General features: G+C 40.7%; 1 protein-coding gene across 1 annotated transcript in view; it reads left to right on the forward strand.

Moving 5' to 3' along the window:
- Positions 1 to 15,043, forward strand: part of ADAMTS20 (ADAM metallopeptidase with thrombospondin type 1 motif 20) — a 322,687-nt gene that overhangs the window by 176,438 nt on the left and 131,206 nt on the right. Inside the window, exons 23-28 of the mRNA XM_075344979.1 lie at positions 1,789 to 1,908; positions 2,504 to 2,611; positions 6,940 to 7,104; positions 7,192 to 7,488; positions 9,478 to 9,639; positions 12,311 to 12,487. Coding sequence (XP_075201094.1) covers positions 1,789 to 1,908; positions 2,504 to 2,611; positions 6,940 to 7,104; positions 7,192 to 7,488; positions 9,478 to 9,639; positions 12,311 to 12,487 — 1,029 coding nt within the window. The remainder of the gene's footprint in view (positions 1 to 1,788; positions 1,909 to 2,503; positions 2,612 to 6,939; positions 7,105 to 7,191; positions 7,489 to 9,477; positions 9,640 to 12,310; positions 12,488 to 15,043) is intronic.

Raw genomic sequence — 15,043 nt, forward strand, 5'->3', positions numbered from 1 at the left:
GGGGGTTGGCCACATAGTCCCACCTTACAAGCGTCCGTTAGCACCCTCGGATCTTATCAGGGTGCTGACGACTCTTCAGAAGTCACTTTTCGAGCCGATGCGGGATCTCTCTATCTCGCCTTTCGCAAAAGGTAGCCTTCCTAGTGGCAGTCACATCACTCAAAAGAGTGTCTGAGCTAGCAGCGCTGTCAGGCAAAGCCCCCTTCCTGGTGTCTCACCAGGATAAGGTGGTTCTACGTCCGGTCCCGGACTTTCTCCCTAAGGTATCCCCGTTTCATCTCAATCAGGATATCTTCTTACTCTCTTTGGGTCCGCATCCAGTTCACCAATGTGAAAAGGATTTGCATTTATTAGATCTGGTGAGAGCACTCCGGCTCTACATTTCTCGCACGGCGCCCCTGCGCCGGCCCGATGCGCTCTTGTCTTTATCGCGGGCCAGAGTAAGGGATTTCAGGTTTTCAAGTCAACCTTGGCTCGGTGGATTAAGGAACCGATTCTTGAAGCCTACCGTTCTTTTGGGCTTCCGATTCCTGCAGGGCTGTAAGCCCATTCTACCAGAGCCGTCGGTGCTTCCTGGGCATTGCGACACCAGGCTACGGCTCAGCAGGTGTGTCAGGCGGCTACCTGGTTGAGTCTGCACACTTTCACGAAACACTATCAGGTGCATGCCGATGATTCGGCAGATGCCAGCCTAGGTAGGCGACTCCTTCAGGCGGCAGTTGCCCACCTGTAAGAGGGGGCCGTTTTTCGGCTCTTTTTATCGAGGTATTCTTTTACCCACCCAGGGATTGCTTTTGGACATCCCAATTGTCTGGGTCTCCCAATGGAGCGACAAAGAAGAAGGGAATTTTGTTTACTTACCGTAAATTCCTTTTCTTCTAGCTCCTATTGGGAGACCCAGCACCCGCCCCTGTTCCCTTCGGGCTGTTGTTCTTTTGTGTACACATGTTGTTCATGTTGAATTGTTCTTTTGGGTCATGGTTTCAGTTCTCCGAACATCCTTCGGATTGAATTTACCTTAGACCAATTTATAAGTTTCCTCCTTCCTGCTTTGGCACCAAAACTGATGAGCCCGTGATGCACGGGAGGGTGTATAGCAGAGGGGAGGGGTTACACTTTTTAAAGTGTAATACTTTGTGTGGCCTCCGGAGGCAGAAGCTATACACCCAATTGTCTGGGTCTCCCAATAGGAGCTAGAAGAAAAGGAATTTACGGTAAGTAAACAAAATTCCCTTCTTTCCAGTGCTGCTTGTCTCCAGCCTCTGCTGGCTGCTACTTTAGAGTCGGCTAATTACTGACATGCATATTCATGTATGCAGGCATAGCTGACCCAGAAGTAGCTGCAGCGGGGGCGGAAACACAGCAGAGCTGGAGAGTTCAGCACCATGGACAGCAGGAGTGGGGACAGATGAGTATACGTCCATGTGCAATCATGGATGACAGATGACTGATCACGGATTGCACATGGACAACCCACATGTGCCGTGAATCATGGAACACAGAGGGACATATGTGTTTTTAACACGTCAGTGAAAAACGTCTGTGTTTTTCACTGACGTGTGAAACAGCCCTTAGGTGTACAGACTACTAAATCGATGTACAAAATATATTTGGTGTCTAATAATTTAGCTTGTATAAACTTATGTCTATATGCTTGAATATCCTTTTAAATGAATACACTATTTGCTCATTTAGTGGTAAACATGACTTTGCTTATTTATTTAGAAACAGCCTTAGACAAGACAAGTATGGTCTTTTTATAATGACAGTTTTGATGTCCTTTAACAGTGTTCGGTTACTTGTGGACATGGGTACCAACTGCGCACAGTGAAATGCAGCACAGGAAACTATGGGATCTCTTTGGACGAGCGTGAATGCAATGCAGCGTCAAGACCTACAGATAGTCAGGCAAATATCTGTCTTCTACTGTGTAATTTTGGAAAGCCAAGTAAAGTTAACAATAAAAAAAATTGTGTTAAAGTCTGTCTTTGTAGAACCATTTGCTGCTGAGACTTCCTAGCTGTTGTCTGGTGGTGTTACTTGTGTGCACATGTGATTTTGGGTGCATTTACACAAGCAGATTTTGTAGCTTTTTTGGGGAGTAATATGACATAATTGCGCCATCTACAAAGCAGTTTTGTGTGCCACCTAATTTTTGTTCCCTTTTTATGATTATGGGATAAAAAAAGGAAGAAAATGAAACTGTGGGTTTGAATACACCCTTGCAAATACAATCTGCATTGTGGAAATCATTTTTGCACTTCCAGTTGGTGTTTATTAAATTTAATTTATTCAATTGCACTTTTAGTAACTTATCAATTGTAATAAATGTAACCCTTTATTCAGTTAACACTCATTTACAGTACTTTCTTTTTTTTAGACTTATTGTATTAAAACTAGTCCACCCCACCTGAGGTTGTAATATACCATTATTGTAACATCTGTAAGCCAATGTTTTCATATATTACTTGTGTTTTTATTTATGTTAGTCTTGTATCTACAGGACTGTGAAAGAGCTCCTTGTCCTACGCATTCCCGCGTATATCCAACTATCTCTGTCATAGATCAAATACAAAAGAATGCACAGTGGCGATATGGGTCGTGGACACCAGTAAGTTCCATACACATTGTGTTTAGTCTACAATGAATACTTATCAGACATACTTCTTTACCTTTGACATGACACAAGTCTAGTGATGCTAATACGCTCATATTAGAAGGTATTGTTGAAAATTAACTATAATTGAATAGTTGGTAATTGCAAAGCCATTATATAGTTACATATGTTGACAAAAGACAAAGTCAACCTTTCTCCACCATGTTTCTCTTGATGTTATGCATTGGGAAAAAGTAATGTAGGTAGAAGAGAATGAGGAACTTACTGGAGGCTACTTCAGCTGAAGTCACCTCCATATCATTATTCTTCAAAGTCAGACAGATTCCTCACACTGCCAGATATAAGAGCGTAATTCATCACTCCACAGGACACGTTTCCATTGCCTTAGAGGTCATTGGAGCATACTTTATGTCACTCTGTCTGACGCTTCGGATTTTGTTTGGTGCTGCTCAGCTATGGAAACGTCTGGCTTACAGCTTTGGTGCTGATGTTTATGCCAGCTACTGAATCAGCAGAACATTGGCAACTTTCATCTATTATGAGTTGCAAGTCAAATCTGAGCAGAAATGTGGAATTTTTTTATGCCAGAATGAAAAGTGGGCAAAGTTTAGATAAGACACGGTGTGGATAAACGTGTTTGACAAATTTATCACAATTTACGCCACAGGAGAAGTGTAAATTACAAAACGGCTGCTTGCCAGCCCGCGCTTGTCATACATTTCTGGTAGTGGCTCTTTACAGTTTAAAGATGTGCCAAGTTTATTTAAGTGGCAGAAACCTGATAATGGCACAATTCACTACAGTGTTCCCTAAATTTATACTCGCGTATCAAATGCCAATCTTAATGAAATGGGCCATTCACCTCACCACTCAGCGACCCTATTCTCTGATCTTTATGCGGTGTGCCTCTTTGTGGCTGAGTTTCTATGGCTACAAAATACTTTCACTTTTCAATAATCTTACTCACAGATGATCATGGTATATATTTACAAGGGAAGAAATTTAATAGCTGACTTGTTATAATGATGGCAATGTACTTAGTAGAATGCTCGAATGAAGTGAACTCTTTAGAACTAGCCATTTCACAAATGTTTGTAAAATCAAACTACCATATTTTTCGGACTATAAGACGCACTTTTTTCCCCCCAAATGTTGGGGGAAAGTAGGGGGTGCATCTTATAGTGATATAGCGGTGGAACCGGGTCATCGGCGGCACGAGCAGGCTGACCACGTGGGCCCGCTCATTTCATATGCACACACATCCTCCCGCCCTATCATCTCTCAACGCTGACAGATGGGCGGGGGGTGCGCGCATACTAACAGCCAGCCCGCATGATCAACAGTGTCAACTACAGCCTGGAGTGATCATGTGCTGATATATTCACTGCCCTCCTGCGCATCATCAGCGTGGGGGGCAGTGAATAAGTACGGTATACTCACCGTTCCCTGCAGCATTGCGATGTCCTCCTGTCTGCCGGCCAGCTGATCTGTATAGAAAGCGGTGAGCACAGGGATGACGTCATCACTGTGCGGACCGCTAGTCTCCACACATATCAGCGAGCCGGCAGACAGGAGGACATCGCGATGCTGCAGGGAACGGCTCCACATAGGTCAGCGGCGCTGCTGCTGACACAGAGAGGAAGATGATCGATGCTGCAGGGAGTGAGGAAAGGTCAGTATATAAAATTTAGTTTTTTCTGTGCCACAGGATGCAGGCCATATAACAGGATGGGGGTATGTAAGAGGATGGGGGCACATACCAGGATGGGGGTATATTATGAGCAGGATGGGGGTATAAAGCAGGATGGGGCTATATAACAGGATGGGGTGATTCACCGCATGCAGAATTATTAGGCAAGTTGTATTTTAGAGAATTTTTTTATTATTGATCAACAACTATGTTCTCAATCAACCCAAAAGAATCATAAATTATCAAAGCTTAATATTTTTGGAAGTTGGAGTGGGTTTTATTTAGATTTGACTATCTTAAGAGGCTGTTTGTGCAGGTAACTATTACTGTGCAAAATTATTAGGCAACTTAATAAAAACCAAATATATTCCCATCTCACTTGTTTATTTTCACCAGGTAAACCAATATAACTGCAAAAAATTTAGAAATAAACATTTCTGACATGCAAAAACAAAACCACAAAAAATTAGTGACCAATATAGCCACCTTTCTTTAGGATGACACTCAACAGCCTACCATCCATAGATTCTGCGAATTGCTTGATCTGTTTACGATCAACATTGTGTGCTGCAGCCACCACAGCCTCCCAGACACTCTTCAAAGAGGTATACTGTTTTCCCTTTCTGTAGATCTCACATTTTATGAGGGACCACAGGTTCTCTATGAGGTTCAGATCAGGTGAACAAGAGGGTCATGTCATTATTTTTTCATCTTTTAGACCTTTACTGGCCAGCCTCGCTGTGGAGTAGTTGGATGCATGTGATGGAGCATTGTCCTGCATGAAAATCATGTTTTTCTTGAACGATACCGACTTCTTCCTGTACCACTGCTTGAAGAAATTGTCTTCCAGTAACTGCAAGTAGGTCTGGGACTGGAGCTTCACTCCATCCTCAACCCAAAAAGGTCCCACAAATTCATCTTTGATGATACCAGCCCATACCAATACCCCACCTCCATCTTGCTGGCGTTGGAGTGGAGCTCTCTGCCCTTTACTGATCCAACCTCTGGCCCATCCATCTGGCCCATCAAGAGTCACTCTCATTTCATCAGTCCATTAAACCTTTGAAAAATCAGTCTTAAGATATTTCTTTGCCCAGTCTTGACGTTTTATCTTATGTTTCTTGTTCAAAAGTGGTCATTTTTCAGCCTTCCTTACCTTGGCCATGTCCCTGAGTATAGCACACCTTGAGTTTTTTGATACTCCAGTAACGTTGCAGCTCTGAAATATGACCAAACTGGTGGCAAATGGCATCTTGGCAGCTTCACGCTTGATTTTCCTCAAATCATGGGCAGTTATTTTGCGCCTTTTTTGCCCAACACGCTTCTTGCGACCCTGTTGGCTATTTGCCATGAAACGCTTGATTGTTCTGTGATCACGCTTCAAAAGTTTGGCAATTTCAAGACTGCTGCATCCCTCTGCAAGACATCTCACAATTTTGGACTTTGCAGAGCCCGTCAAATCTCTCTTCTGAATCATTTTGCCAAAGGAAAGCAGTTGCCTAATAATTAAGCACACCTTATATAGTGTGTTGATGTCATTACACCACACCCCTCCTCATTACAGAGATGCACATCACCTGATTTACTTAATTGGTAGTTGGCTCTCAAGCCTATACAGCTTGGAGTAGGACAACATGTATAATAATTATCATGTGATCAAAATACTCATTTGCCTAATAATTCTGCACACAGTGTAAGCAGGATGGGGGTATTTAGCAGGATGGGGGTACTTATCAGGATGTGGGTACTTAGCAGGATGGGGGTATATGGCAGCATGGGTGTATATAGCAGAATGGGGGTATTTATCAGGATGGCGGTATATAGCAGGATGGGGGTATTTACCAGGATGAGGGATCATATACAAGGCAGGAGGATCATTACCAGGATGAGGTACATTAGTAGAGAATTTGGGGACATTACCCCCATAACAGTGTCAGCAGCAGATCCTCGCCCCATAACAGTGTGTCATGACCACATTTTTTGCTTAAAATTTAATTTTCCTATTTTCCTCCTCTAAAACCAGGGTGCGTCTTATGGTCCGGTGCATCTTATAGTCCGAAAAATACGGTACATGGCTAGGGACTAGATTTTATACATGTGCAGCTATGGGACCCAGAAAAAGCTGAATTGAATGACTTAGAGGTGTATTCCTTTAGCTTTTTCCATATAGTGGCAAAATTGTTTATGGGCATAATTTTCAAGAGGAAAAACTGGTTTAAATACAGTACGAAAGCTGCCACATTGATTGTCACTGTCTAATTTCTAGATGGTGTAAACTCATTGTAGTCATTTTGAAATAATATTCCAAGTTTATCAGGGTACACTCTTGCTGGTTGATAAATTTGGTGCATTTTTGATTAAGTTAAAGCTTACACCTTCATTATTTAGCTTGCGGCAAAAGGTAGCCTCTTAAGCAAACAGCATTTTGTGTAAAGGTATGCCCCCTCCAGGCAAAACCATGTTTTTGGGGAAATGAAATCGCTCCATAAATCGGATACATTTAGCTTAGTTATCTTTTTTTTATAACTTTTTAATAAATGTAAATACTTTAAATGAGTGAAATCTTTTCCATTTCCAATTTTTTAAACATAGAGTTCATTTAATTGTAATGAAACATTTTGTAAAATTTCAGTGTTCTGCTTCTTGTGGAAGAGGTAATCGTGCTCGCTATGTGAGCTGTAGAGATGTGTTTGGTGGGGTGGCTGATGAGACCTTTTGTACCCATTTACCCCGACCACCTGAGGTTACCAGCTGTTTTACATCCTGTGGAGAATGGAAGTCAGGAGATTGGTCTCCGGTGAGCAACAAATGACAGTAGAATTATTCTTCTCTTCAATATCATTTACATTCTCCAGTAATATCTCTATAATTTTTTGGTATCTAGTGTCCAGTAACTTGTGGAAAAGGAACAATTATCAGACAGGTTGTGTGCACCAGTTACCATGGAAGAGTTGATGATGAAAACTGTGATCCAGATAACAAACCTACAAAGGAGCAGGAATGCAAGATGGTGCCATGCCAATCATCCAGCCATCATCCTAATAGTCATGACCATCCAATGAGATTTCCAAATGTCGAGAGCCCACATAGATTTAGGGAACATGATACAAACAGCAAAGACAACCAGCGCAACAAGCCTGCTATCCACGGAAACCAATGGAGGACTGGACCATGGGGCGCAGTAAGAAATCATTTCCTTTGTAAAACAAACCGCAACGGCGTTAATCTTCTGGATGTACTGAAAGTCTTTTCTTATTTGCTTTTCTTTAATTCATTTTTTTTTTTTAAATAATTATCACGTTTACATTTTTCTAAAGTTGTGGGGTAACCAATTGGGTAATCAGAGAAGTGTGAGGAGAGATGGATTATTTTGGCTGGTAAAATTAGGTAATGTGTTGGGTATTTCCAGTAGACTTTAGTTCTGGTACCAGGGAGGATAAGGATGTTAGAAAGTTTATGAAATTTGTTTGATTCATGGTGAGTTTTAGTAGACGAAAGGTGAAATAGAGAGAAGGCTAATGAATGCTCAGCCAATATTTTGTATAGCAGAGAAGATCAGGAAAGGGACGGGAATATGTAGCAAGACCCGACCCATATATTCCCGCCACTGTTGCACCTGTCAATCAAATACCAGTGCATTGCTGGAACTTTACTTGCACATATTTCTGAAATAAAACATCCAATCTCTAAATAAAAGGTATTCTTACATTCAACATGCTAAACAAAAGCTGAAGAGAAAAAGCGCAATAGGGTCTTATCCAACGTACATATAAAAGTAATAAGGGAATGTGCTCACCTTATGGGGTTGTGTGTCACACAACCAAAACTAAAGCATGTAATCAGCTGCTGCAAAGTCCACATACTTATAAAGTGAAGCAGATCAGGAACAATGTTGATATGGAACTATTACTGCGCTGCTGAAGATATGACATAAATTCAGGAAAATTAAATTAAGGTGGTTTTATTCACCGCGTTTCGAAGTGTCACCCCACTTCATCAGGAAATCCACTGATATTGAGGTGACTCTTCGAAACGTGTTGAATAAAACCACCTTCATTCAATCTTTCTGGATTTATGTCATATCTTCAGCAGCGCAGTAATAGCTCCACATCAACTTTGTGGTTTATCTAGGAATTTATAATTTTTCATATTCACCATATTGTATAAAAGACAATTTTAACGTTAAAATTAACTTTATACGTTCGGTCAGAATGATCGCATTAGTACCAAATGTATATTTTTTATGTTTTTAGTCTTTGGTACAATATAAAGACTTTGGGGAAAATTTATCATCACCTCCTCCCCAAAATAATAGTGTGACTTGTCTCTACAATTTTCGCAAAAGGGGGCATAGCATAGGGGTGTGTGACCTATCACCACACAACAACTCGCTATAATGTACTTCAGAAAATTGGTATATTGTGGCTCAAATTTATTCCAGCTTCTGACTGGCGTAAATCAAAAGGTGCACAAGGAGGGCCAAGGTCTGCTAAATGTATTAAACGCCATGTGAATTTAATATATATATATTTTATAATATATATATATATATATTGATATAACTTATAGCGAGACAGAGAGTTGCATGCTTTCGGTGACAAAATATAGAAAAAGAATAATGATATTCTGGCATAGCTTTCCTTGTTAACCCAAAACAATAAAATGATCAAGCAAATCAGCCTATCTTGTACAACAATATCAAATTTTATATATATATATATATATATATATATATATATATATATATATAAATATATATATATATATATATATATATATATATATATATATATATATATATATATATATATATATATATATATAAAATTTGATATTGTTGTACAAGATAGGCTGATTTGCTTGATCATTTTATTGTTTTGGGTTAACAAGGAAAGCTATGCCAGAATATCATTATTCTTTTTCTATATTTTGTCACCGAAAGCATGCAACTCTCTGTCTCGCTATAAGTTATATCAATATGAATATGCATCCATGTGGTAAAAAGCATTGAAAACTCTACTTGCATGGCAGATAGTCTTCTGTGTTTGGTTACAATAGTGTAAAAGGCAAATGAGTTGTTTTACTGCTGTTTAAATGTATGTTTGTTTTTATCGTACTTTTTACTGCCTTATAAAATGTTTACTCGATTTTTGTCTAATGTTTTAACTAGTGTTCAAGCACATGTGCAGGTGGTTTTGAACGTCGAGTTGTGGTATGTCAAGACAGAGAAGGAAGGATTAGCAATTTTTGCGATGAGACAACAAAACCTGCTGATTCAAGACACTGTGATTCTGGGCCATGTCCTCGGTGGAATTACGGAAGCTGGGGTGAGGTAAGACAAACATTTAAAGGGTTATTCCCATCTCAAAGATCCTATTACAATATGTGGTAGGTGGAATAATAATAAAATTAGCAAATACCTCCAATTAGAAATGTATTATAGTTCTTCTGATTCACTGTCACTTATTTCAGGTGCAGGCATTGCAGGACCTTAGGTATGCATGGTTACCACCACTAGCAACTGACTTTCACTGAATGCGTGGTCATGACTATGGATACCTAAGGACCTGCAATGCCCTGCACATGAGATAAGCAACAGATAAGCACATTTCTAATTGGAGGTATTTGCTAATATTATTATTATTACTACACTTACTACATATTGGGAAAGGATCTTGGAGATGGGAATACCCCTTTAAGTTTTACTTTTTTATTGACATAAAATACATGCAATAAAAGACATTTTCATCTATCATGTGTGATAAAATTCTTGGCAAAAAATATGGACATAGACCAATCATAAGCAGGCAGCAACACATTGAGGACAAAAGAACCAGCCCACACAATAGCTTAGAATAGTCTCAGTGTGAAATATTTATTGACAAACTCATCTGTTTGCTCTCCTTAGTGCAGATTGATGACATGTGTTGGAGCACAGCAGATTTGAGTGTGATTAAAGGCCCCTTTACACACTGAGACTTTCTAGCGATCCCACCAGCGATCCCAACCTGGCCGGGATCGCTACAAAGTCTCTGGTGAGTCGCTGGTGAGCTGTCAAACAGGCAAACCTGGCCAACGACGCAGCAGCGATCTGGACCTGCAGAACGACCTAGCTCGTCATTGGGGACGTTGTAAAGCAGCTTTTTGAAAGGGAAGTCGCTAACGAAGTCGCTGTAAAGTCCCCTTTACACACTGAGACTTTCTAGCGATCATGCTGCACAGCGGGAAACAAAGGACCAAAGAATGGTCCTGAACGATTTGTAGCGATCAGCAACCTCACAGCAGGGGCCAGGTCGCTGGTGCGTTTCACACACTGCAATGTCGCTGGGAAGGTCGCTATTACGTCACAAAACCGGTGACGTTACAGCGATGTCGTTTGCGATGTTGCAGTGTGTAAAGCCACCTTAACTGACAGCTTTCTGCTTTCATCTGCAGCAGTCAGTGTGCGGGTAAATGGCAGTACTGTAGAAAATGTCATTACAAACACTTCTAGTAGCTCTCCTCTCAAATTCAAATGAACTTTATTTGCAAGCTCAAATACATATTAACATTTCCAAATCAAGTGTAGTGCTGCCAACTCTGCTGTACTGCCCCTCCCCCACACTGACTGCTGGAGATGAAAGCTGAGCTCCAGCACCTGTAATCACTCTGCAGTGAGAACAGATTTTGTAATTTTGTCTCACACAGAGCCTCTTCTAAGCTATATTGGGGAGGTGTTCTTGCTCTCTTTATACAGAGGCTTTTCCAGTGGGGTTCATGCTGGGCAATTGACTTGGGCTTAACCATTAGGGGGGCGCAGTCGGGTCACCTGATGTGGTGGACTGAAGTTTCTTCCCGACAGTTGAATTTTGCCTCCCCTGCTGTAGTGGGATTCAGCCATTCTCTTAGCCGACTGTCAAGCTGACAGCCGGTTCAGAGAAGGTGTAGCGCATCAGCTTCCAGTATTCAATTGTACGCAGGATAAATATGTTAGACATGAGTGCAATTGAAGCCATGACCGCCAGCACTTCCGGGTCAGGTCAACATCAGCAATGTGATCTGGTCATCTGATCACTCTGCTGATGTCACTCGGAGGTGCTGTATTGGCGCAGAAAAGTTTGGTATGGAAGCAATCCAATGGTGCTGAAGAGACTGAAGATTTACAGTAATAGAGGAGGAATTTGAAAACAAAGTTTGGGGAGCAGGGGGGAATTTGAGGACACAGTATGGAAACCAAAGAGGGGGGAATTTGAGGTCACAATATTGGCAGCGAGGGGGGGTTATATGGGGACACTGCATGGGGCACAGGGGGGTGGATTTAAGCAGACAGTATGTCGAGCAGGGGGGTGGAAAGGGTGCGGACACAGTATGGGAAGTGAGGGAACATTTCAGAACACAGTATGGGGAGCATAGGGATGGGATGGGTGCGGAAACAGTTTGGGGAGTGGGGGGGGGAATGATGGACACCATATAGGGAGCGAGGAAGTGGGACGTCTGCTGACACAGTATGGGGAGTGAGGGGGGGATATTTTGCCACAGTATGGCAGTATGGGGGGTGAAGTGGTGGGGACACAGTATGGGGAGTGAGGGAGGGGGAATTTGAGGACACAGTCAAGGGAGTGAGGGAGAAGTAGGTGCGGACACAGTATTGGAAGCAGCGGGGAAGTGGTATTAGACAGTATAGAGCATGAGGGAGTAAATATGTGAGGAGATAGCATGGTTAGCAGGGGGATCTGAGGGAGGGGGAAATGTGTGAACAGACTATTGATGGAAATAGTGTGAGGAGACAATTTTTCAATATATGTCTCACCCTGAGCCTGTTCCAAGTTATTGCTGGACTGATGATCTTCTTTCCCCAGTGTGTTGTTGCCTACTTATGATTGGTGAGCCTAATGCAGGGGAGGAAGCATTCACCTCCAGAGAAATCTCTCTGATAACGCAAACTTGGGCATAAACAAATTTGCTGTCAGGTGTCCAGTACTTTGATCTCTTATCTCATTACGATTTCTGCCTTTAAATTACAGTGTACCCTGACATGTGGTGGAGGTATGAGAACAAGATTGGTGATCTGCCAGCTGACAAGTGGACAAGTTTTGGATGATCAAAATTGTGAAATTCTCGATAAACCGCCAAATGTAGCCCAGTGTAACACACACATATGCCCTGCTGATGCTTCATGGCATCCAGGACCTTGGAATTCGGTACGATAGCATATTTACATTACTTCTGTGGAGCATTTAATGCACAGCTTTCCATAAGATAACTGTTGTACCTTATTATTTAAAGCTGGTTTATTTAATTTTGAATAATATATTGAAATTTTGGGGCATTCCTTTGTGTAAAAATATATGTATATACTGCTACACAGAGTTGTTTCACAAATTTTTAGTGCTTGTAAATTTTATGGATTATTTAGCTTAATTTAAAAGATATGCAGATATTTAATACTTTAAATAGACCGTTAAATACAGTTATATTTCTAATCTATGACCTTTTAGTTTCAAAGACATTTAGATGAAATGCATTTAGACAATTCTTCACCTAAATTTGGTTTTACAAGCAGTCCAGCTAAAAAGGACAATAACATGTAGCCAAGCTGTACTGTTATCAGTCAGCCACTATTCTGAGATTACTCAGACCCTCAGCTGGTCTTCAGGAATTCCAATGGAATTGAAGGCAGAGATGGGACAAAGAGGATGGGCAGGCCATAAACAGAATGTGCTATAGGAAAATGACCTGTAGTTTAAGTCAGGATTAAAGGGAATCTGTCACCAGGTTTTAGGAGAACAGCATAATGTAGAGACAGGGACCCTGATTCCAGCCATGTGTCACTACTTGGCTGCAGTTTTCATTAAAAAACGCTTTTCTGTGCTGAAGATCCACCACTTCTCTGTATGCTGAGCTCTATTACCCTGCCCAAACCATTAAGTGGTAGTTTTTTTGTCTACATAGTGCATAGACAGAAAGCTGCCAATCAGTGGTGGGGGTAGGGTTATACAGAGCTTATGAATATGGAGCACTACCTCGCAGCAGGATTACTAGTCCTCTAATGATAATCTCCTGCTGATAAACAGTTAATTTCTCAAAATTACAGTAAGTGGCTCAGTAAGTGGCTCAGTAAGTGATAAGTGATCACTAGAATCAGGATCTCTGTCCCTACATTATGCTGCTCTCAGATTAAGTAGCAAAAATCTGGTGACTGATTCCCTTCAAGAAAAATACTTTTGATAATGGTATTTCTGAACTTTCTATATCACTTTATGTGGGAAAAAATAATCAGAAATCAAGCAATTTTTACACTGGCTACAAAGACTGATACTTTCTGTTCTGTACAGATTACATTTTAGTAGCAGGCAGGATCACTATGACAGATAACTCGTCTATACGCAGCTGATAACACAGGATCCACAGTGGATGATAGTTACAGCTTGGTTCCTTCCTCACCCCTCACAATGACCATTGCCCAGATGAGAGTGTGTGTAGAAAAAGAGCCATTCTATTGCTGCCTATGTCTATGGGGCTGATGAAAGGAAGAGGAAGAGCCTAACATTAGGCCCAGTAGATAGTGTCAGAATTGCAAGATTTCTGGTCATACGCGATTTTTTTTTTTTTTTTTAAAAAAAGTGGCTCAAAAAATGCCTTTAATATTAAAAAAAAATGAACAAAACAACAGGTCATTTTCTGATGATAAATTCCATTAAAACTATGCATTTCTTTATATCTATCTTACTAAGGTGGGAGACCCTTTTAAAGTCCGTGGAAAACTAAATGAAAAAAAATTGAAACACTACGGAAATTTAAAGATTAAAAAATCTAAAGACAAAAATTTAAAGTATAAAAAACAGTTGCAAAAAAACAATAGCTATAATGAAGTTATCTTCAGAATATGGTGCTTTGACGATTGCACAGAGACAGAGTAGAACTTATTACATATATTATTAGAATTATCTCTATGTGTGAAAAAGAAGCCGTGTTACATTGTAGTGACATGGCCAGGTCTCTGTCTAGCCCTAGACGTGGATTTTTCTCTACATGTTTAATGAAAAAAAAAAAAAATATATATATATATATATATATATATATATATATATATATATATATATATATATATATATAAAATTCAAACTTCATTACCTTGGTTAGAAGCTGAAAGCAGCTAACCTTGTTTTTTTTTTTGTTTTTAATGGAAACCTATCAGGTCTTCTCACAGACCCCAATCGCTACCATACCAGTATAGGGGAAGATTTATTTATTTCAATAAGGTGTTTTATGTGATTACTAATTCTGCAATGTTTGTAGTCTGTAATGTTATGACATAACGTCACAGTACTAGCCTGGATGATCTCTATCCCTGGACTAGTCCTGCCTAGGATTTTCTAATCATGCCCTATGTGATGACATACAATCCCTATCTTGGAGGTACCAATATGGAAGCTGGCAATCACACACAGAGGCGTGATCAGAAAATCAAAAAACATTTTACTCCTTATTAAAAACCCTCTAAGTTCTCAAGAACAAGGGGAGTTATCATTTTATAGTGCATATTGTTCATACCTTGCAGTCCCAGCCTGGGTAATTAAATGGGCATTGGACGCACGCCACTTACAGGCCGTATACTTTTACATCATGCCTGCGCCACTGTGAAGCTGGCTGGATCGCTAGATCTGTGCAGCTCCAGTCCTGTACGTCTCCCTCTACTGGCAGTCTCGGGGACTGCTCTGTTCTGACTAGCGACATAATCATGCTGCTGGTGTGAA

Source organism: Anomaloglossus baeobatrachus, chromosome 4 (assembly GCF_048569485.1).
Source record: "Anomaloglossus baeobatrachus isolate aAnoBae1 chromosome 4, aAnoBae1.hap1, whole genome shotgun sequence".
NCBI classification, from domain to species: Eukaryota; Metazoa; Chordata; class Amphibia; order Anura; family Aromobatidae; genus Anomaloglossus; species Anomaloglossus baeobatrachus.